At 40.3% G+C, this 22981-nt stretch overlaps 1 protein-coding gene across 2 annotated transcripts in view; it reads right to left on the minus strand.

Moving 5' to 3' along the window:
• Nucleotides 1–7207: 7207 nt before the first annotated feature.
• The window catches only part of IFT81 (intraflagellar transport 81), a 120607-nt gene continuing 104833 nt past the window's right edge, over nt 7208–22981 (minus strand). For both annotated transcript variants that reach the window (XM_084868033.1, XM_084868034.1), the window contains 5 exons: nt 18629–18715; nt 17197–17268; nt 17027–17112; nt 12863–12908; nt 7208–9674 (listed from right to left, as the gene is read on the minus strand). In XM_084868033.1, coding sequence (XP_084724159.1) covers nt 9492–9674; nt 12863–12908; nt 17027–17112; nt 17197–17268; nt 18629–18715 — 474 coding nt within the window. In that variant the 3' untranslated portion in view covers nt 7208–9491. The remainder of the gene's footprint in view (nt 9675–12862; nt 12909–17026; nt 17113–17196; nt 17269–18628; nt 18716–22981) is intronic.

Below are 22981 nucleotides of genomic sequence, written 5' to 3' on the forward strand. Positions count from 1 at the left end.
CCTTATTAAAATCTTCCGTGAGCACTACGGATCTTAGGAATGCTTTGTAGAATATCACCTTGCTCCCCTTTTCCATCTTTCAAAAGCACAGTTCAGAAGCTGAGCAGCTGGCAGAGTCCCTGGCACCAGGAAATTGATTAGGTTGGGCCCTATGCTCTCTTATTTACTTAATTAGGGCTGTGTGGTGACTGTGGCAATTGTGCTAGTTCAACTTCAATAAAATAATGGAAATGTACACAGGACAGCCACGCCCAGGCAAAACCTGTTTTTATATAGGTGTAAATGTCAGATTAAAAATAAAAGTCACCAGTTTTTGAAATAGAAAACTTTAAAGTAATGCTGGTACAATGATATATAACAACTGAAAATTTAAGAGCAGTGCTGTTAGGGCAGATCATCTTTAAAAGTATCTTAATAATAGTTTTAAAATCTGTTGACCACCTGTTCTAAATTGTTCACTTTGTGGCTCAATTCCAAATCAAGGAACAAGGAATCCTCGATAACAAGTGATCCTTTGAAGTATTTTAATATAATGTGTTTTCTATTTTTCCATGTGCTTGCGTGTGTGCACCCATGTAACACACCATATTATTGGAAATAAATGTATTGCACATGCTGGAGACTGTTGCTAACAACATAATTATCTCTATACATTCTCTGATTAACTATAACATCTTAGGAAACAATATGAAAACAAAATATTTCTTTCCCTGGTAATATGTCATTTAAGACAAGGATCAGACTATAGTTCTTAGTCATTTATTTGCTTAAAAGTAAAGTCACTTTATCAAAAAGGTTACCTACATTCTGTCCTATGACTGAAAACAAAAAATGGAGCTTCTTGTACCTTCAAAATATGCAAAACGGGAACTGAAAGAATGTCACTGTGATGATAGTTAAAACCACCCATCTCCATGGGCTAAATGTGGACACAACTGGAAGCTAACCTTGGCTTTCAGGCTCGAGGTTAGACTAGGAGGACTTCTATTGTCATCGGGACAGGTGGCAATAACCTTAGACGGGGGTGTCAAAGCCTCCAAAGTCTCCTTTTAGATCTTACATCAAACTACAATGAACCCTGGCTTAGAAACAAACTTTGAGTGCCAGAAAGCAAAGGTGAAGGGTTAAGTGCTTGTTATTTTTTATTTCTTAGATGCTAAAATGTTTTAAAAAGCAGGGACAGCTCAATTTAGATTACAAAAAGGCACTCTGATGAAAAGCAAATGTGTTCCTAAATGTATTTTGAAGTAGATGGTTAGAAAGCTAATATAGAGTTTGTGGTCTAAATATACCATTCTTTTAAGAGGCAGAACATATTGCCGAGTGGGGGGAAAACAAAACTTCTACCATAGGACTTATGGCATATAGTAACTAAAATGTTTTTCCATTAGTTGACTTTTCAGCGTTGAGGAATATTGTTCAGTAGACCCGAGAGAAGTCCTAAATTGGAAAAGCAGCTGAGTCCAAGGTCATCTCTCTTGTTTCCAAATATATCTTGAAACAAATGCAAGAAGGGCACTTTGCTGAGTGTTATCTGGACATATATAGTTTCAATCAAATTCTTCAAGAAGTGTCAGAATAAAAGTTGAACATTTGTTTGACATTGCCAAGTCCCTAGCAAGTGGTCTCCTCAACGGCCAGGGCGCGCTAGTTTCAGAGACTTGGCAGTTATTACAACAAAAAGAGGCTCTTTCTCCTACTCTCAAGAAGAAAAAAAAAAAGAAAAAAAAATCAAGAACAGTTAAATACTAGCTGAATCTTTTTCTCACATTTTTTTTTTTATATATAGGAAATCATACAAACTTATAAAAATGTCTCCTGACAAAAATATAAGTTTAAATATTCTGTTTTCCAGCTAAATTCCTTGGAATGATCAGCTCTTTTTACTTATCTGAAAAATGGTCTATGTAAGTAAAAAGGGTGAGAGTATAAAGGACAGAGTTGTAGAACTGAATAAAAGAATTAAATGCTGAGTTTTTGAGTTAGTGTAAAGAACATCCCCCTGCCTGGCTGGCATGGCTCAGTGGTTGAACATTGACCTATGAACCAAGAGATCATGGTTCAATTCCTGGTCAGGGCACATGACTGGGTTGTGGGCTCGATCCCCAGTGTGAGGCATAAAGGAGGCAGCCCATCAATGATTCTCTCTTATTATTGATGTTTCTATCTCTTTCTCTCCCTTCCTCTCTGAAATCAATAAAAAATATTTAAAAAAAAAAAAACCCACACATCCCTCTCAATACAACGAAACAACTGGCTGATTGCCTACACTACTCTCCTTTGCCATAAAAAACCCAAACTTAGTCACGATAGCAGTCTCCTGTGAAGACCACAGTTTGTCATTCTCTATAATGGAGTGAATCCCTCATTTTGTCAAGGGTCCAAAGGGAAGCAGGAATCTTAAGCACAACTGTGATTATGGGATACCAACAGACAGTGATTCATAATTGCACCAACTCAAAACCTTCAGCAATTGAATGGCCCTCCTTTCCCAGCTTCAACTCCCTTAACCCCTCCAGACTGTGGCCCATACCCAGGGCATTCCCTTCCGCTTCTCCAAGGCGCTCTTGCTTCCTCCCTGAGCCAAATTCTACCCAAGCTTCTAGGAGGGTTTCAACTTATACTGTCTCTTCCTCCAGCCTGCCCAGATTTGCTGTTGTTTTCCTTTGAATTATCTCTTAACTGTTGGTCCCATTCCAAAAGGCTGAAATGAAACGCTTAGAGACCCCTAACCCCCCCGAAAGAATGTAAGGAAGTCTGAGTTCTGATTTTTCCCATGAAAACGTCTTGGATTTTTAATATACCAAGTGTTTTCAGAAAATGTGAGGTGCATTTGTTTGCCTACTACGCAATCCAGTGCTGTAAACTGCTTCAACTGTAGGTTACATTTCTCATCTTGATAACTGGACTGAGTGCCCTGACAGGAGAAGCCATGCCTTTTCTTACTTGATGCAGGAGAGGGCCAGTGAATGCGTGCTGGTTCCATCCCTGCCGTCTGCCCTCCGTCTGTCCTCTGTCTGTCCTTATGCTTTCCCACTCATCTTTCCAGGCCCCGATCACTTCTCCCTGTTTGCTGAAGACTCCCTTTTGATCCTTTAGTTTTCCCTAGGTCTCTGTCTTGATGGAAGTAACAATGGCACCACAAAACTTAGTACTTGGCTAATATGTTTTGGTATGTTGACTGTTGTTTAATCCAGTTAAGAGGGACCCTGTCTTACACTTTAACTGTACCTTTTCATAGAGTCTAGCACAGGGGTCCTCAAACTTTTTAAAGTGGGGGCCAGATCACGGTCCCTCAGAGAGCTGGAGGGCCGGACTATATGAACTACTAATTCCTACTGTAACACCTCGGCTGCGCTCACTGCCCAAAAAACCTGGCGGGCCGGATCAGACTCCTCTGCGGGCCGCATGTGGCCTGGAGGCCGTAGTTTGAAGACCCCTGCGACATCCAATTACAGGGCACGAGAGCTTGGCACACAATAGGAACCCCTTTCCCTCCCCCATGCAACTGGGGAACCACTGTGCCACACGAGGCTTCCCCTCACTTCCTGAGCAGGCCCGGTCCTTTACTGCCTTGATGTCTTCACCTCTCCTAGGCCCATCAAAATCCCACTTCATCCTTGTGAATCCAGCTTAAGTTCTGCCTTTTCCCTCTACCCTCCTACCCCATGTCAGAATTACTGCCTCTTCCTCTCAGATCTCTGTTCTTTTCTACATAACAAGAATTTGAACATTTTTTGCTCATTAATATTGGAGTTTTTTAGACAGGGAGCTCTTTCAGGGCAAAACCAGGTCATGTTCATTTTCTAGTTGGGCCTTAGCACAGTGTCAGGCACACGGAAGACAGTGTCTACATGTATGTGAATGAACTTACCATTTCATTCTCAAGTTAGTCAGGTAATATCTTACTAATTTCCTTGGTTTACTCTTGGGATTTTATTTCCCTTTAAAAAAATATTTTTATTGATTTCAGAGAGAAGGGAGGAGAGAAACATCAATGATGAAAGAGAATCAATGATTGGCTGCTTATTGTATACTCTCCTTCCCCTCCCCCACCTCCCCCCGGATCAACCTCACAACCTGAGCATGTGCCCTTGACCAGAATTGAACCAGGGACCCTTTAGTCCCCAGGCCAATGATCTATTCACTGAGCCAAACCAGCTAGGGCTACTCTTGGCATTTTCATAGGGGCAGGCAAGAAATGTCTATAAAACTGTTCAATGGATTCTACTTTTGACCAGATAAAATTAACTTTGTGGCTTTGCTTAATATTTTATTATATTTCAATCTTTATGTTTCATTGCAGCATTGTCATATGGAAAAACTGGACTAATCTAAATGCCCAGCAACAGGAGGTATATATGATTTAAAAACTTTCACAGAGAAAGATTTAAGTTATGACCTATAGAGCTTCCATTTGCTCTGTATCTAACACTATTATTCACTTCTCTTATGCATTTACTTGACATTCATTTTCAGTATGATTCAATCATCTAATTGGTTGAGTTTATTTTTAATCACTTAGTAAAGTTTGTTATTTAGGTATAGTAAGTGGACACATTAAAAGAAAAAAATTATAAGAAGCATTAAAAATAATTTCACACATATTCTAGTTTGTAAACAGATGTTGACCTGACTCCATATATGCAACCAGTATGAACATGGGTCACACTGCAGTTCAGTGTAGCAGTTGGGAGTATAGGTCCTAGATTCTGGCTCTGCTGCAGATGTCAGCTGTGTAATACTGAGGACGCCTCTCTGTGCCTCAGTCTACTCATTATAAAATGAGGATAATAGTACATACCTCGTAGACTGATTGTGAGTCACATTAGTTCTTATAGGTAAACACTAAGACACTATTTGGCACGTACTAAGCGCTCAACAATGGGTTGGCTGCTACCATTGTTGTCATCTCGATTGTGATTAGGATTATCATGATTACAGAGCTACTGGAAGTCAAATTTGTTCGATCTTGATTTGTCTAACTGCTTTCTGAAAATTTTTTCTTCCTCTGTGAGTGTGCTGCACTTTCAGGCCCAAGAAAAGAATCAGACTGGGTTCTTTAACAACGGAACAGGGTCCCCCCATGAGGAGCGAGCCGCGCTGCAGTCACTACTGAGGTGGGGAAGAGATCTGCTACAAGCCTTGCAGTACTGATTCCTGCACCGCGGAGAGGTTGAAAGAGGTCCTTCAAAGTGCCCAATCTAATAAGTGATTACGTGAATCATCCAGGGGTTCCTTTCAAGCTCTGGATCCTGTGACTGTTTACCAGGTTTCACGTGCAATGTTAGCAAGTGGCCATGCCAGGAACCTGCAGTTGCACTCTGAACTGGGTGGGAACTCATGCTTTCACTGAAAAACAGGAATCTTTCATTTCCTCCTGTGTTCTGAAGAGTGAATTTCCACAGAAGTAAACCAAGTTTGGTGACTCAAGTCTCTGAGCAATTGGAGAGAGGAAATTGCGAAATTGTTGAGAGAAAGTACTTCCAATTTGCCAAAAGGGGGAGCACCGGAGCAGAAAGCATAGGTGTCCAAGTCTTGTTTGGATTCTGTGTTTTAGTTTTTATTTCTTTTGCAAGGATGGGATGAGACTAAACGACAGGTACAGCCAATTTCTCTTTGTAAAATTGTCTTAAGTCAGAAGAGACAAATATTGAAAATATACAGTTAACTTTGAATGATCCCTCTCTATCTTCCTCAGGTAAAAACACTCCCCTCACGCCCGGCTGCCACACACCCACAGCTCTCATTAAACTGCTCTCATTAAAAGGAAAAGAAGGAGAAACAATTATATATTCAACAAAAATGTAACTTTATTTCTCTCCTAGCTGCCACAGACTGTTTAAAAACAGGATTCGTTGCATATATAATTTAGGTCTCACCTTTGCTACAGTGGAGAAGCTATTGATATAACTGAGTTGAATAAAAGTTACCCACTGCCTAAGGCTAAACACTCCTTCCTGCCAAGTAAGAGGAATGATGTAAGCGCCTAGAACCCTTTGTAGAAACAAGTATTTGATTCACACTCATTAGTCACTAACCTTGGGTGAATAAAATGCTTGTCTTATTGAGGTTTCTATAAAACACACATCTCCATACGAACTCATTTTCCAATACAAACTTGATCTGTCTTTGTAAAGGCAGCTTTGGCAAGCTACCTATTTGTGCATAGTTTCAAGTTCAATTCAGGAGAAATCAGCAAATTTATATATTTTTGGTAACATGTGACTGAGCAACATATTCAGTCTCTTATTTTACTCAAATTTCCCTTTTATCATGTTAGCTTAAAATGGTAAGAAACAAACATACTTGGAAATGCAGAATGGAAAAATTTCCATATGTTTTATATATCCTAATATGAAAATTGACCATCACTACAAGACACAAGATAGCTGCCCCCAGTGGTCAAAGATGGCTGCCCCTATGTGAACACAAGATGGCCACCACAAAATGGCCTGCAGGGGAGGGCAATTGTGGGCAGTTAGGCGTGACCAGGCCAGCAGAGGATGGCAGTTGGAGGTGACCAGGCCAGCAGAGGAGGGCAGTTGGGGGGTCCAGGCCTGCAGTGGAGGACAGTTGGGGGGACCAGGCCTGCAGTGGAGGACAGTTGGGAGAGACCCAGACCTGCAGGGGAGGGCAGTTGGGGGAGACCAGGCCTGGTGGGGGGAGGGAGTTGTGGGCGATCAGGACAGCAGGGAGGGAAAGTTAGGGGTGTCTGGGCCAGCAGAGGAGAGCAGTTAGGGGTGAACAGGTCGGCAGGGGAGGGCAGTTAGGGGTGACCAGGCTGGCAGGGGAGGGCAGTTAGGGGCAATTGGGCCAGCCAGGAAGCAGTTAGCATCAACCAAGCTGGCAGGGGAGTTTTTAGAGGGTGATCAGGCTGGCAGGCAGAAGTGGTTAGGGGCAATCAGGCAGAGGCAGCCGAGTGGTTGGGAACCAGCAGTCCTGGATTGTGAGAGGGATGACCGACCGCCCATTTAAACACCCTCAAAGGGTGCCAGATTTGAGAAGGTGCAGGCTTGGCTGAGGGACACCCCCCGTGTATGTGCTTTGACTGGGAATCAAACTGTGACCTTCTGGTTCATAAGTTGATGCTGGCCAGGCTCCACTGTGCTAAGACAATGTGCTAAGACCTTACTGGTATATTCTCTGGACTTGGAAAATCCAGATCTTGGATTTGGTTGGTAATAGGACAGACAAGATACTATCCTATTATAAAATTCTTCTTAAAGGACAACCTTTAAAATTGGATTCTTTCCTGAACTGACGCAGAAAGCAAGATAAGCAGTGGCCTTTTGGAATTTACAGTTTATACAGTGAGTCCCATGCAATGGTTGGCAACACTAAGTCGGAGGACAAGGAAATGTGTGAACATAGAAGCAGGTTTTTCAGGCTACATTTTTCTCCTTTATTTGGGCCATCATGTGGAAGAAAGATTATTTTCCAAAACTATTAAGTACTCGCATCAACCAGCCAGCCAGAGCATCCGTCCTGAAGGAAAAATGTAATAGGCTCTTCTTCTGTTAGTGCCAGCTGTCCAAAACTGTTAGAGTTAGTCAACGCTGTTTAATGTTACAATCAAATCTGGACATGAGTGGGAAAGTCACTGTACCAAACCCATTAAGCTGTGTTACTAAATGTCCAATGTTACATAAAAACTATAAATAACTTTGTACTGTTAGGTTTCCCCCCCCAATTTGCTTTTCTTGAAGCAATAATGGTGTTCTGCTTCAGTTAAAGTAATTTTGAAGCTGCCTTAGTGTTTAATCCAAATACTCTTCTGGTGTGGAATAAAATGGCAAGCAATAATCAAGTCAGAATTAAAAGCATTCCCTGGAGTATCTGTTGTTAACAATTTTAAAAATGAAGAGAAGAGCACCAAAAGAGAGTGAAGGCTAAAAAATTAAACACAAGGCTTAATCATTTTATAAGTGGACTTTCCTTTAGGAAATAAAATGTTGTTTCTGTAAGGGGTATCTAGCCTTTCTTCAAATATATGCAAAGAATTCATGCTCTCATTCAAGGACCATCAATCACTTACTATTTAATAATAACAAGCCAGCAGCCAACCCTGACCAAACATGTCTACCTCAATGTTCAAAACCTGACCAGTGAATTAAGGGTTTGTTTCCACACACTGAAACCCAGCCTTGACTCTCTTAGAGCGTGGTTGATCTAACAGCTGAGCTAAAGGCACAAAGGAGGGGGCTGGTGGTTGATATCTGCCCAACTAGGAGGCTCAAGTAAGCTGAGGGCCAGATCAAACCACTTAATAACATAGAAATGCTTTGTTTTTTAAAACTTCTTAGAAGTTTCTTCTACACTTACCTGATAAATGATTCTTGGGATAGCTTCTAAATTACCAATATCTCCATGCTAGTAAGTTTCTCTGATTACCCAGAAAGAAGCTTTCAAACAAAAATTACAAGTAGGACACATTTGGGAACAAAGATGCAAAGCCATAATCAATGTTGTATATTTTGAGCAGGGGTAGAAACAATTTTTTTCTTCATTAATCCCCCCCGCCAAAAAAAAGATAGCTAAAAAGAACTAATTAACCTACGATGGACATCTAACAATTTCATATTTGAGTGTCCAAACCTAAAGGGAAAACATTCTGAAATGTACCTGAAAGTTGAAATGAAACAAATGGTGGCATATACATTTAATATCTTTCTTTAAGCAAAAATCAAAGGAATCTTCAAATACCTTGTCCAGATGAAGCAGAGACTAGAAGAACCTTGAAGTCTTGAATTTCATTTGGAATCCTGTGCTAACGTTTTAGCACATAACACCTACACTCTGTGACTTTTTTTAAAATTTAAAATATCAGTTCCCAAGACCTAAGTACTATTTTAGATTTTTGATAAAAATAAGTGATAATCCTTAAATTTAAAACATACTATAACTGTTAATTAAAAAATAAATTTTGACACTATATAATTTTAAAATAAATAGCCATGATATGTACACCAAATTTTATTTGCCTTTAAGTAATACGAATATGTTATTCAAAATGTTAAATTTTCTTGAATTTGACAGAAGAAAAAGAAACTGAAGTGAAACTGTAGGAATTGCTGAACTTCAGATAAATGTTTCTTCAAAACAAGAGATATTAGTTCCTAAAAGATTCTTCTAAAGTTAAAAAAAGATTAAGAAAAACATTAAGCCATTGGGTTACTACATTAAAAATAAAACTACATGTTTCTTAATGAACATATGTTTACATTTACATATAGTAAACTTCATCCCACATCTCATAAAACTCAGAAGGCTCCCCTAATGTATAAACTAAGCAAAAATAAAAGCCTTTTTTTCATATTAAATACTTTAAAACCTAAATGTATCTTAACATTATTTCCAAAAAAGCTTAAAAGGGAATAGCTAATCCGAAAGCAAAATGCTGCACAAACCACTTTCAATAAAGAAATACATCACGGGAGTATGCTTATAGAAGTCGTGCCAGCTAAAACCCCGAGTGACGACACATGAATTCAGAGTATCAGCCGATCCTCTCCTCCCTCCTGAATTACCTGACCGATGGAAGTTTGGTTTTGTTGTTTCAGAAAGCACTGTTTCTTACATTCCATCAACTGTTCAAAATCACGCCACATTTTCACTTGTTTCATATTTGGACCGTGACTTTCTCGGACAGCTTTTTGTTTCTCCCGAAGTTTCTATTGTCAAAAAATAAATAAAAAATCAAGAATAACGAAGTCTCAGTTACAGGGATTTACTTCTATTGCCATAATCAGAAGAATATGCTATAATAATATACAATATACAATCTATAATAATAAAAGCATATTATGCTAATTAGACCAGGTGTCCTTCCAGACAACCTTCTGGATAAAGTCAGGGCTGTGAGGGAAGCCCGGGTCCCGGGTGCCTGCCAGTGGCTGGAGGGAAGCCCAGGTCCTGGGTGCCAGAGGGAAGCCAGTGCTGGCAATCCAGAGAAGGAAGGCCTACTCTTGCACAAATTTTGTATATCGAGCCTCCAGTTCATGAATAATAGTCAATTGAATCAGGTTCTTCTATGATGTATGAAAACTAAGGTTATAGAAGTAAAATAAAGTTATCATTGATGTAGGACAACCTGAAGTTAAAAAAATTAACACACACACACACACACACACACACAAAATAATAAAAGAAAAGGAGAGGGAAAATAAAGGAAGCCAGGAAAGCAGAACAGAAAAAGAATGTAGAAGACTTGACTTTCAATCTTGGCTTTGCCATAAGCTCTAAGTAAGGCACTGAATGTCTATAAACTTCAGTTTTCTAAATGGTCAGGTAAGGCCAATAAAAGGGGATACTTATGAAAGTACTAGAAGCCTGGTGCACGAATTTGTGCATGGGTGGGGTCCGGCTGGCCTGCCAGCCAGGAAGAAGGGCCGTGGGTGGTTGGCCAGCCAGCCCCACCCCCTGGTCGAAACCCTGGTCAAGGGGACAATTTGCATATTAGCCTTTTATTATATAGGATTTGCTTCATAGGGTTTTTTTTTCCACATGGCATAATAGATATAAAAAATACATGATAAACTATCATGTGTTATGTTATTATTAAGTAGAGTATTCTTTCCTGACTCAGTATATGCTCTATGTATGTATATATTTCTAAAGGAGAAGTTTAGTGATTTTTTTAAAAGTATACTATTAAATTGGCCCAAATCCTTATTAGAATTATGTTTGTTACTAATAACTGATATGGTTCCACCTACTAAAACTTCTACTCACTGACTCTAAAATTATAAATGGGAATAAGAACATTTTCCAGTAAATTGCAAAAATGTATTGATACTTTGGGTCTATACTGTGACCAATTGAGGAAGGGTGATTGAAAGGATGGGTAGCATGGAGTCAAAGACAAAGAGGCAAGAAAGGAAGAAGGAGAGCAGAGGAAACAGGGCAGATGACAGCGCACATAAGGGAACAGTGACAGAAATACACTGATACCGAGCGTGGGAAATCATCCAGAAAGACAGAAAAGCAAGCAAAGACAAAAACAGACTACACAGAGGCATCCCCAGCTCTCCCTCTTTTAGGATGTAACTGAGCTGCTGGCTGACCCAAGGACACCAATGAGAAGACTGGTAGTTGATATTTGCCCAAATAAGAGGCTAAACTAAGCTGAGGACCAGATTCAAACCACTCACTAAAAACTGCCCTCTCAGCTATGGCTAATGAAAGCAAAGGTAATAAATAGCAAGCAGCAATAGGAAACAAAACAGAATTAAGAAAATATAATTTAAATATAGCCAGCAAATTTTTGACACAATACCTGGCATGTAACTACACCTACTTAAGTCTATGCTACAAATAAAGTATCTTACAAAAAATATTTTTATTCTCATAAACTAAAACAAAAAGAGATCAGAATTTTAAAAGTTCTGAGCATGATTTTAAGATTAAGTTGCTACTTAAACTGTAACTTTTCTTAAATTACTGGAATAATTTCCTTGTCAAAATCCTAACAATCTATAAAAGTTATTTAAAGAACCAAAGACAGGATGTGGGTACTGCATCAGAAATATTAACTTTAGTTTGCCTCACACCTACATGTATTTTTTTAAAATATATTTTATTGATTTTTCACAGAGAGGAAGGGAGAGGGATAGAGAGCTAGAAACATCGATGAGAGCGATACATCAACTAGCTGCCTCCTGCACGCCCCTCCACCGGGGATGTGCCCGCAACCAATGTACATGCCCTTGACCGGAATCGAACCTGGGACCTTTCAGTCCGTAGACCGACGCTCTATCCACTGAGCCAAGCCAGGTTTCGGCACACCTACATGTATTTGAAACCGTTAACTTATAAATGCAACTGACTTTCATATATAATTAATTAATTATTTTTGGGTTATTCCTCACCTGAGGGTATTTTTTCCATTGATTCTAGAGAGTGGAAGAAAGGGAGAGGGAGAGGGAAGAGAGAAAAGGAGGGAGGGAGAGAGGAAGGGAGGGAGGAATGAAGGGGGGGGGGGAGAGAGAGAGAGAGAGATGAGAGATGAGAGAGATACATTGATTGGTTGCCTTCCACACATGCCTGATCGGGGATCAAACACACAACCTGGGTATATGCCCTGACCAGGAAATTAACCCACAGCCTTTCAGTCTACGGATGATGCTCTAACCAACTGAGCCACACTAGCTAGGGCTGTGACACAATACCTGGCACTTTTATAGAACTAAATTCCCAAAAAAGTATCTGCATCTTTGAAAAGGCGTAAGAAGGAGCCTATTTCCCTTTGAAAACTGTACTAAAGCCCGGGCAGGTTTGGCTCAGTGGATGGGGCTTTGGCCTGAGGACTGAGGGGTCCCTGGTATGAGTACCATCAAAGTTTGTGGGTTGGGTCCTCGGCCCTGACCAGGGCTTGTGCAGGAGACAACCAATTGATATGTCTCTATCACACTGATGCGTCTCTCCCCTTTCCTCCCACTCTCTCTAGAAATCAATGGCAGAATATCCTCCAGTGAGGATGAACAAAAGGAAAACAGTACGAAATCTTTTTAAAATTAATGACAATGTCATGACCATCATAACCATGTACTGAAAACCTGAATTAGACACATTTTTAAAAAATAGCCCTAGCTGGTTTGGCTCAGTGGATAGAGCATTGGTGGACTGAAGGGTCCCAGGTTCTATTCCAGTCAAGTGCATATACCCGGGTTATAGTGTGGGGCATGCAGGAGGCAGCTGATCAATGATTCTCTCTTATCATTGATGTTTCTTTCTTCCTCTCTTTTCTCTTTTCTCTTTTATCTTTCTCTTTCCCTCTCTTTCTCTCTCTCCCTTCCTCTCTGAAATCAATAAAAATATATTAAAAATAAATCAGTAAATAAAATAAATAATAAATTCTTACCTTTCCAAGATTTTCTTGTTCAGCAATATTTTTGGTATACTGTTCCCTAGAGAGTCAATAATTTAACTTCAATTGATACATAAAACATTAACATATCTACTTAAATATATTAAACAATGTAATTTAGATTACTGGAGTTAGAAGAAAACCCATTATCAAATATTTTCTTTCCTCATCCTTAGTTTTTAGAAGTAGAGTAAACAGTAATTTAAGGGGGGAAAAAGACAAAACATTGCATAAAATTAAGAGAATTAAAATGTTAAGTACTATTTCTGGCTAATCTACCCTTAAAACAATGGCAAGATATTTGCTTAAATTACTTTCTTTTGAGGAGGTTTGCAAAAGGGAGAAAGGATACATATTAAAATAAACACCAGATAGTATCTAACCCTGAAATTCCAATTCTAGAAAGTCATCCTACAGAAAAACTCTCATAAGATAAAGATAAAAACAAAAACCATTTACTTCACCACTGTTTATAACAGTGAAAATCTGCAAACAAACTAAAGCTGATAGATGGAGGAATGTTTAAATAATTATAGAACTCCGTTTAAAGGAATAATAGAGGGCTATAAAAAAGAATGAGGTAGCTCTATAAATACCAAAGTGGAAAGAATTCTAGATAAACTATGAAGAGGAAAACTGTATGTGTAGTTTAACTTTATTTTTATATACACATAAAAACATTTCCCATGCACTTGCTAGCATACACACACACACACACACACACACACACACTAGCAAATGCATGGGAAAAGAATATGGAATAATGTACATCAAAATATTAACATTAGACATTTCTGAGGCATGGCAATGTGGACAACATTCCATTTTTGTGTACTATATTTCATAATGGTTACTTTTTGTATTTCTTTTGTAATCCAACAAAAACTGCAAAATTTTAATGTAAAAATAAAAATACAAATAACTTTGTATTACATTTTTTAACAAAAGTATAATTATATCTTAATACCACATAGGACAAAAAGTAGATTTAAACTGTTAAGGACCAAGGTTTAAAGGATGAAGAGAGACTTTTGACCTCAAATTTAGATGGAAAAAAGACTAGGTTTCTGTGTGAACTACACTATAGTAGGTATTTACGAAGAAATTAGACAACACAAAACTGAGAATCTAAGAAATCACAGACCACAAGAGAAACCCTAGCAGTCTAGGTGAAGGAAGATTCGCATTTCTGCAAAAAGGGAGGTGAATGTGATTAGAATAGAAACAATGGCAGTCAAAAGCACCCCATGTGCTTACAGAGCTGAAGTGAAGGTAGAATTTGCACACAGGAATCAGGGAATAAACACAATCTTGATGGACCTTCATTTTGCTCTTAGAATTATTTATGAGATACTATGTCAAACTGTTTGCCTTTCCAGCTCTCCAATGAAATAACAGCCAGGAAGATGTAAATAACATACTATTACAATATTATAGCTTAAGAAGAATCTACAGTTCTAGTTCAAATTGCTTTAAATATTTCATTTATTACCCTAGGCCTGAGAAATGTCCCAATTGTTTTAGAATTTCCATTGATAGTTTATCAGGAAATCAACAGGCTCATACTCTTTTCCAATGACATTAATCCATAATTTTTATTTATTTGAGAGATAATGATGCAGCACCTGTTTATGTACGAAGCATGCTCTGGGCCTTCAAGAAGCAAACAGGCCCAGTAGGTGTGGCTCAGTGGTTGAGTGTCTGGGGAAGCACGGGACTTGGTTGGAAAGTCTGAAAGGAGGAGTCTCCAAGAGGTCAGGGGGCTTCTAGGGGGACCTTGTGGAAGGTGGCAGCCTCTGCCTTGACTTCTCCAAACAAGTCTGAGCCCCCGGGTGTTTTATTGGAATCTTTGTGTTCAGTCTTTAGATGTCCTTGCTTAAAAGACACTACAGATGCATGTGTCTTCTTAAGGATGCTTTCCCTTCTGATAGTATCTAATAGTTTAACATCACCCGTTGTTACAATAAAAGCCTAAGGAGGCAGGCAAATGGGGCCGTTTGGTTTCTCAAGCCAAGCAGTCCCTTAGCCCTCTCTTTCCCAGAAATGTGTAATCATTCATTTGTCACTCATGGTCTGCTGGTCAGCCCTAGCAAGTGTTGACCTATAAACTAGGAAGTCAGGGTTAGATTCCCGGTCAATCCCCAGAAAACTGATCAGGAAACCAATAGTTCAGGAGCAATATTTCCTTCTGGATTACTTATATTGGTAATTTTGAAAGAAATAGAACTTAATTTCTAATATTTTATTTTTCAAGAACAAAATTAACTTCTCACATTTTCGAAATATTAGCATTGCCCATATAGATTTATTTGAGCTAAGTTTATATTCAATGAAAGAATCTGAATAAGTACATTTAATATGTGTAGTATGTTGGAGTATTAGAAAAATATTCTATTTATAGGATATCTTCAGTCTAGCTTGCATTCCAGTACATTATATATTAAAAACTGTAGACTCTGCCAAGACATTCTCGGTCTTAGATTCCTTCCTATAACATTAATGTACATGCCACTAGAAATCTCAACTGCAATCTAGAATAAATATGAATCCTACACTTTGAGTTCTTCCTGGATGATAAAAGCAAAACATCTAAAGTGCGCTAAGGGGCAAAGAAAGTGTATCTTGTTCAATTACTGTATTATATCTCAGCTAGCAATTCAACTATTAATGTATTTGTAAGGCAGCATTTGATTTATTACAGTACGCTGCAAGCTATGATTACCAAAAGAATCACCATATAAGGAGCAGTGGTACTGGCACCGCTTCCTTGTTCTGAAGGCGGGCACACTGCATCACATAGTTTCTAGCTGAAATGCGGTCACTTACACTGCACAATTAGCAGGCAGACTAGAGTCCAAGCCACGGGGGACTTTAAAAACAGACACACCTTAGTGCTTATTAAAAAAAAAAACACCCACAACTATCAAAGTATATGTATTCCTCACAAGGGAGAATTATTAATGGGGAATTAGTTTTTAAAATATATTTTTATTGATTTCAGAGAGGAAAAGAGAGGGAAAAAAGAGATAGAAACATCAACGATGAGAGAGAGAGGGATCTAGCCTACAACCCTGGACATGTGCCTTTGACTGGAATTGAACCTGGGACCCTCTGGTCAGCAGGCCAACACTCTATCCACTGACCACACCAGCTAGGGCTAATGGGGAATTATTAATGATTACAAGAGTTTATGGGTCTATGGGTCTATGGTGATGTAAGTTTTGGTAATATATAGTGATGATTGCACAACAATGTGGATGTAATCAATGCAACTGAATTGTATACTTAAAATGGTTACAATGGCAAATTTTATCATATATATCTTTTATGACAACAAAAAAAAGTAAGCAAGCAAGGAAGGAAATTAAACATATTCCTACTTAGTTAACAGGGCTAGACTATCCAAAAGATGTTTAACAAGAAATAAACCTTCATAATATCTTATTATCTACTTATTTAAGTACTCCAAATTTCATAACTCCATTTTACAGTCAAACCTCGTTTCTTAAATGTCTCCCATTGTGAACAATTCAGTTCTCACAGGAAAAAAATGTCTCAGTTGTCAGACTAAAACTTCAGCTTTCAACCTGACAACCTTTCATGCTATACCTCAGCATGACAAAAAGCATCTCTAGGCAATAAATATAGGATAGAATGCTTTTGTTGCTGGCAGAAATCCGAGATTAGCACAATTTTAAAACATAAAGCGGCTGTCAAGAGTGCTAACAAAATGCTCAGAAAACAACAATTACAGACGAATGAATAGGTAGAAAACCTGTTGTTAACTGGATAAAGGAAAAGCAGTTAGCAGGTGATGGATAGCATTTGGGAGGCAGTGATATATGAAAAATTCTTTTAAGGCTAGTAGGAGTTGATTCCATAAATTTAAGAAGAGTTTATTTATAGATTAAATAGTACATTAGACATGTACTGTATAAAAGGAAGGTTAAAACAGGGAATAATTTGGGGGACTGGAATGGATAAATTCAATTTACATTATTTCTAATTGGGGGAAATGATTCGGTTTTCAAGCAAATAGTTTTTCGAACAGCTTTCCGAAACAAATTAAGTTCAAGAACTGAGGTTCCACTATATTTATAAAACTTCTATAGATGAAATATTATGTAGCTCAATATAAAAAACAACAAAATTACTTGCCTAATAGCCTTTCTTTTTTCTTGTTGGTCGGAAGAGACATATGCCTTCATCTCATCAACAGCGCGATGAAGTTGAACTTCCAGGTTCTAAGTAGAAAGACTAAGTTTTAGGTTAAATTCTTGATACAGAAAAACCTCAAGAAAGTTTGTGATTTCCTTTCTTTGTCTCACCTTAATCATGCAATTTGTATAATGGTATTTACTTTCTTCTTGAAGACATTCTTCACGGAGTCCTCTGACTTCCTACAACAAACACGTAATTTTAAATGGCCACCATTACTGAAAGCACTTTTGGGTGCAGAGAGGATGACTGAATGCACAACAAAAGAAATGCCATCAGTCAGTTCTTCTTTTGCAACAGTAACTCGTTTACTAGAACAGACAAGGCTGCAATCTTTTCTAGAGATAACTGATAGGATCCTAACACTGCATGTTCAATTATTCATTTATTACATACCTACTGTGTGCCCAGCTGTGTGTCAGGTGCTGGGACACGGCAGTGAACAGACAAATAAGTCCCTGCTCTCATTGAAGAAGAAGAAACAGATAAAACAAAAGGCACATAATGAAGGTCCGTTTTTTTTGTTTTGTTTTTAACTTTTAAAAACCAAAAATAGACCTTTTTTTTGAATTACACATCAACTAAATAAGGACAATGTAGAAAACACAATTATATTCTATCTCAGAGATTTCAGTAAGTTACCTGAGACCTTTAGAAAATTTCACTTATCTCAAATTTAGCAGCATTGAACTCAACTTGTTTTACCCTTACCAACTACAATTGCCATTTTGTAAGGAGAAACTATTACAATCAGATACATATTAGGAATATTTCATTGTCTGGTAATTGCTGGATATGGGCAATGCAAGTGAGGTATCAATGAGAAAATATATTGCACTCACATTCACAATGAAGGTCGTTTTTGATGGGGATGAACATGATGAAGAAAATTCAGCAGAATGTGACAGGGTGACAGCAGGCAAAGTTAGACTGGGTGACCAGGGGAGATCTCTAGAAGGAGGTGATATTTAGGTGAAACTGGAATGATGAAAAAAGTGATCAAAGCAAAGAGATGGGGGCGGAGGGATGCAAAGAGAGAAGAGAGTGCAGAAGCCGGGTGGTGAAAACAAGGTTGGCCTGTTTGCAGAACAAGTAGACTGCCCATGTGGCTGGATCCCGATCCCCTCGGAGGAGCAGAGCACAAAGATGTGAAGTTCCCGAGGCAGATGGGGCCTTGGAGACCACAGTTTGGAAGTTGGGTTTTAAGTGCAACAGGAAGACACTAGAGGGTGGCCTACATTTTACTCTGGTCTCTTTGGATGCTCTCTGAACAAACCATAGGAAGGCAGGCGTGGAAGTGGGAGAGCAGGCGCTGGGTTACTGGGGTGTGTGTCTAGGAAGACAGGATGGGGGCCTGGATGTGGTACAGATGGAGAGTTCAGGGTGCACAAACCAAGTCTGAAGAAATAAAGATCTCTGGAAACCAGGAGACAGACTCAGGGGATGAGGGAAAAGACTCGGGAATCTTTTGACACTGGTATGGTGAAAATATACACACACAGACAGTGTTTGCTATTCTTCAACTAAAAACTGTCTTCTTACCTGTTCCAATTTGGACCGATTGCTTTCGAGGCCTGCTGCACAGCTATCATACTGCGATTTCTTTTCATCACACTCCTGGGTTAGTTCCTAGTGCAAAAAGGGTAAATGACTGAGCAAGTGAAAATCAAAGGCCTGAAATGTAGCTCTGACACAATGCATGCCCTTGTTAGTCTCGTAACTGAACTCTAAGCTTCTTGGCATACTTAAGGGTTATTTATACAACAATTAGACATTTGAGAATTATGACAGATGGAGGTGCTGATAAACACAACAGCTACCATGTACTGAGCCGAGTGCCAGGCTTGGTTATGAGCTAGGGACACAACAGTGAACAAAATAGCCGAAAAATCTTCCCTCCAGTAATGTTTCGACAAGTATACAGGCTGTTGAGTGCTACGATGGGCAAATGCAAGATGTCATAGGTGACCTGGGACTCTCAGAAGACCTAATCCAGGCTTGGGAATCAGTGGGGACAACTTCCTAGAGAAATGGATATCTAAATTGAGGTATGAAGGATTAGTAAGCATAGTTACAGGGAGGGTGGACAGGGGAGGAGAAGATTCAGAAAAAAGGAACACTATCCCTAAAGGCTGAGGAGCTAGAGAGGGGAACCATTTAGGATGTGCATGTAATTTATAATGGAGTGTGTCTGGGAAGTGTGAAAACAGGCTGAAGTCTTTGGCAGGGCTCTGTTCAGAACTCTGTAAACCATGTTAAGGTGTTTGAGCTTTATTCTTGATAATAATGCAATCTCACAGCAAGTCCTTGAGGTATTAATCTCATGTCATGCCTGCAGAAAGTTCAGGAGGGCTAAGTATCTGGCCAAAGATTATATTGCTGGGGAGGTGTCAGAATTTGCACTCAGGCTGTTTGAATAGTTTCAAATTTCTTCTAATGCAGTATTTTGAATTAGACAACCTGAAAATATACTACAAACACCTAGAAATGTTAAAAGTATAAATGCTTGATAAGGTAAACATCCTTTCAAATCCAGAGTTGAATGGAACTCTCAAGGAACTAAGGGGAATTACCAGGGCCAGAAACAGAAGATGACACCCAGGAGCTACCCTTGGTGAAGGGAGCTGGGAACAGTCAGTCGTGGTAACAAAAGTGACTATAATGTCCAGGCAGGGCAGCGGACAAAGTCCTAGGCCTGTGCAGAGTGCGGAGTTAAAGCTGAGAATCCCATAGTAAATCCAAATTATTGTTGTTGTTGTTTAATATATATTTTTATTGATTTCAGAGAGGAAGGGAGGATAGAGAGATAGAAATATCAATGATGAGAGAGAATCATGGATTGGCTGCCTCCTGCATACCCCCTACTGGGGATAGAGCCCACAACCCAGGCATCGAACCTGGAACCCTCAGTACGCAGACTGAAGCTCTATCCACTGTGCCAAACCAGCTAGGGCTCCAAACTGTTTTTCAACCCGGAGACCCATGAGAAAAAGGTTAATCCCAGGCCTGGACTGATGTAGCCAGCCTCAGAATGACCTTGGTTTCACACTGCAGTTTCCTTGGGAACAGGCGAGTTAACAGAAATGGTAAGTGAGGAAATGATAAGTGATCATTTCTGTTGTGTGTGCTTCCTTTGTTGGGTGGGACTGCATCTAGTTTAGGGTGACTAACGAAGTACAAAAGACTGGTGGGAAAAGGAGCTATAGCTTTTATGTTTTGAAGTGACCTACAGAGCCAAAGGCTCTCATGGGTCACAGTCATACCCACTCTCACAGAACAAGGGGCGACAGAAGCTGTGTACCCGGGCAGCTGCTGTGGCCTTCGGATGAGAAGGAGATGAAAGCCTTTGTTTTGCCTGTGAATCTGCTGATCAGTAAATTCGGCTGTGCTGCTGCAGAGGTGGATGGGAAAAGGCCAGGCAGGTGTGGGGTTTGAATTGACTCTACCTTCATGGTCTAAGAACTCCCATGCTGAGATATTAACTCGAAATTAACTCCCAGTTTGTGATCCTCCCAAAACACCTGGCAGAACAATCGCAAAACCAGTCTGAGGGACACACCCTCACTCCCAGCTGCCAGGATTCAAGAGACAAAACCTCGAGGAGGAACCGAGATGGTGACATAGGTAAATGCTTCACTTGCTGCCTCCCACATCAAAATTACAACTAAAATACGGAACTATCATCCAGAACCGCGGGAAAGCTGGCTGAGTGGAAGTACTACAACTACGGAGGAAAAGAAGAAAACACACTGAGATGGTAGGAGGTGTGGAGGCGTGGAATGGGCTGGTCCGGCCCAGCACCGTGGTATGCCACTTTTTGAATCGGGAGTGGAGGAACAAGAGGTCCCAGCCCCACATCAGACCCCCAGCCCAGGGTTCCAGAGCTGGGGAAAGAAATCCAAACCAGTGTGGATTGGGGCTGAGTGACACATAGGCTGCTGGAGACCCAGTTGCTCCTCTTAAAAGGCCAGCACTGTGGCCGAAACCGGTTTGGCTCAGTGGTAGAGCGTCGGTCTGCGGACTGAAAGGTCCCGGGTTCGATTCCGGTCGGGGGCATGTACATTGGTTGCGGGCGCATCCCCGGTGAGGGGTGTGCAAGAGGCAGCTGGTCGATGATTCTCTCTCATCGACATTTCTAGCTCTCTATCTCTCTCCCTTCCTCTCTGTAAAAAAATCAATAAAATATTTAAAAAAAAAAAAAAAAAAAAAAAAGGCCAGCACTGTGAACTGAATTTACAAACTTCCTCTGAGCTCCAGTGCTGGGCAAGGCGCTGGGGGACCCAGACACATACGTGGAGAAACTAACTGTCTGGCATCAGGGCAGGAACTTGGGGGTGGCTTTCTTCCAGACGCAGGTGCTCACAGAGGTCATTGTTCCCTTGCTGGGACCTCTCTGGTATAGAGCTGATTGGCAGCCATTTCTGTTTGCTCTGCCATGGTAATTCCTTGAGACCCCACCCCACCCAATTAAAACCCCACCCAGGACTTTTGCATATGAATGGCCTGTCCTTTCTCAGCCTAAAACCTGTCAAACTAGCTGCGTCTGAGTCAGGGAGCCTCAAAGCTATAAATAAAAGGTCCAAGGCCCACACCAGCACCAGCCTGCCTTGCTTCACAGATGGGCCTTGCACGGACACTTCTAAACCTGATACAAAGAAGAGGAATCTACAGATCTCTCTGTAGCTCCTGCTGGGTGGCCACAGGTAGTGCCTGACTTTGCACCTCCTTCAAGACCCAAGAGCCAGTGTACCCAGTGGTCAGTGTGAGACCATACCAGATTACAACTCTTCATATCCATAAGTGACACACTCAAGGGGCCGACCTTGGGTGGCTGAGGGGACTCCAGAGGCAGGTGCGTGGAGCTGCTGGGCCTGTCTGGGGGTAAGCCCAGCCTTGCTGCATGCCTGCCACCCAGTGGGTATGAGGGGACTGGGCACTGCCATCCTATGGCTGTGGGTGCCACCATCTTTGAGGGTGTGACAGTCAATTAGCATATTCTCTCCTTATTGGCTGTGGGCACTGCCATCTTTGTGATGGCATGAGGGTCAATTAGCATATTTCCTCTTTATTAGATAGGATTAGATGGTATTTCTCCCATCTCATCTATTAGAGCATCAACTCCAGAGAACAGAGACCTGTCTCTTCCATTCCTTTTGGTATGGCAGTAGTATGTAGTGGAACAAGCAAGGGTTTTGAAATAAGATGATATAGATGCCAAAGTCAAGCTCCAACTCTCCCCACTTCCTCCTCCTGAGTTGGATAGGTCACTAAACCTATCTCAGAATCTGTAGTAGTTTCATAAAGAGAAAATGATGTCTATCTGACTTCTGAATCTATGTGATTTTCTTCCTTCCTTCTTTCCTGCCTTCCTTTCTTTCTTTTTTAAAATAAATTTATTGATTTTTTTACAGAGAGGAAGGGAGAGGGATAGTTAGAAACATCGATCAGCTGCCTCCCGCACATCCCTCACCGTGGATGTGCCCGCAACCAAGGTACATGCCCTTGACCAGAATTGAACCTGGGACCCTTCAGTCCACAGGCCAACGTTCTATCCACTGAGCCAAACTGGTTTTGGCTTTTCTTTTCTTTTTTTAAAAATATATTTCTTTACTGATTTCAGAGAGGAAGGGAGAGGGAGAGAGATAGAAACATCAATGATGAGAGAGAATCACTGATCAGCTGCCTCCTGCACGCCCCTCACTGGGGATTGAGTCCATAATCTGGCCATGTGCCCTTGGTCAGAATCAGACCCAGGACCCTTCAGTCCGAAGGCTGATGATCTATCCACTGAGCCAAATCTGCTAGGGCCAAATCTGTGCGATTTTTCATTCTGCTTCTCTGACTCTGAGGGATGGCACTTGCCAAGAGTTTTATGGTTCCATCTCAGGCACATGC

Source organism: Pipistrellus hanaki (assembly GCF_964339955.1).
Source record: "Pipistrellus hanaki genome assembly, chromosome: 19".
Lineage (NCBI taxonomy): Eukaryota > Metazoa > Chordata > Mammalia > Chiroptera > Vespertilionidae > Pipistrellus > Pipistrellus hanaki.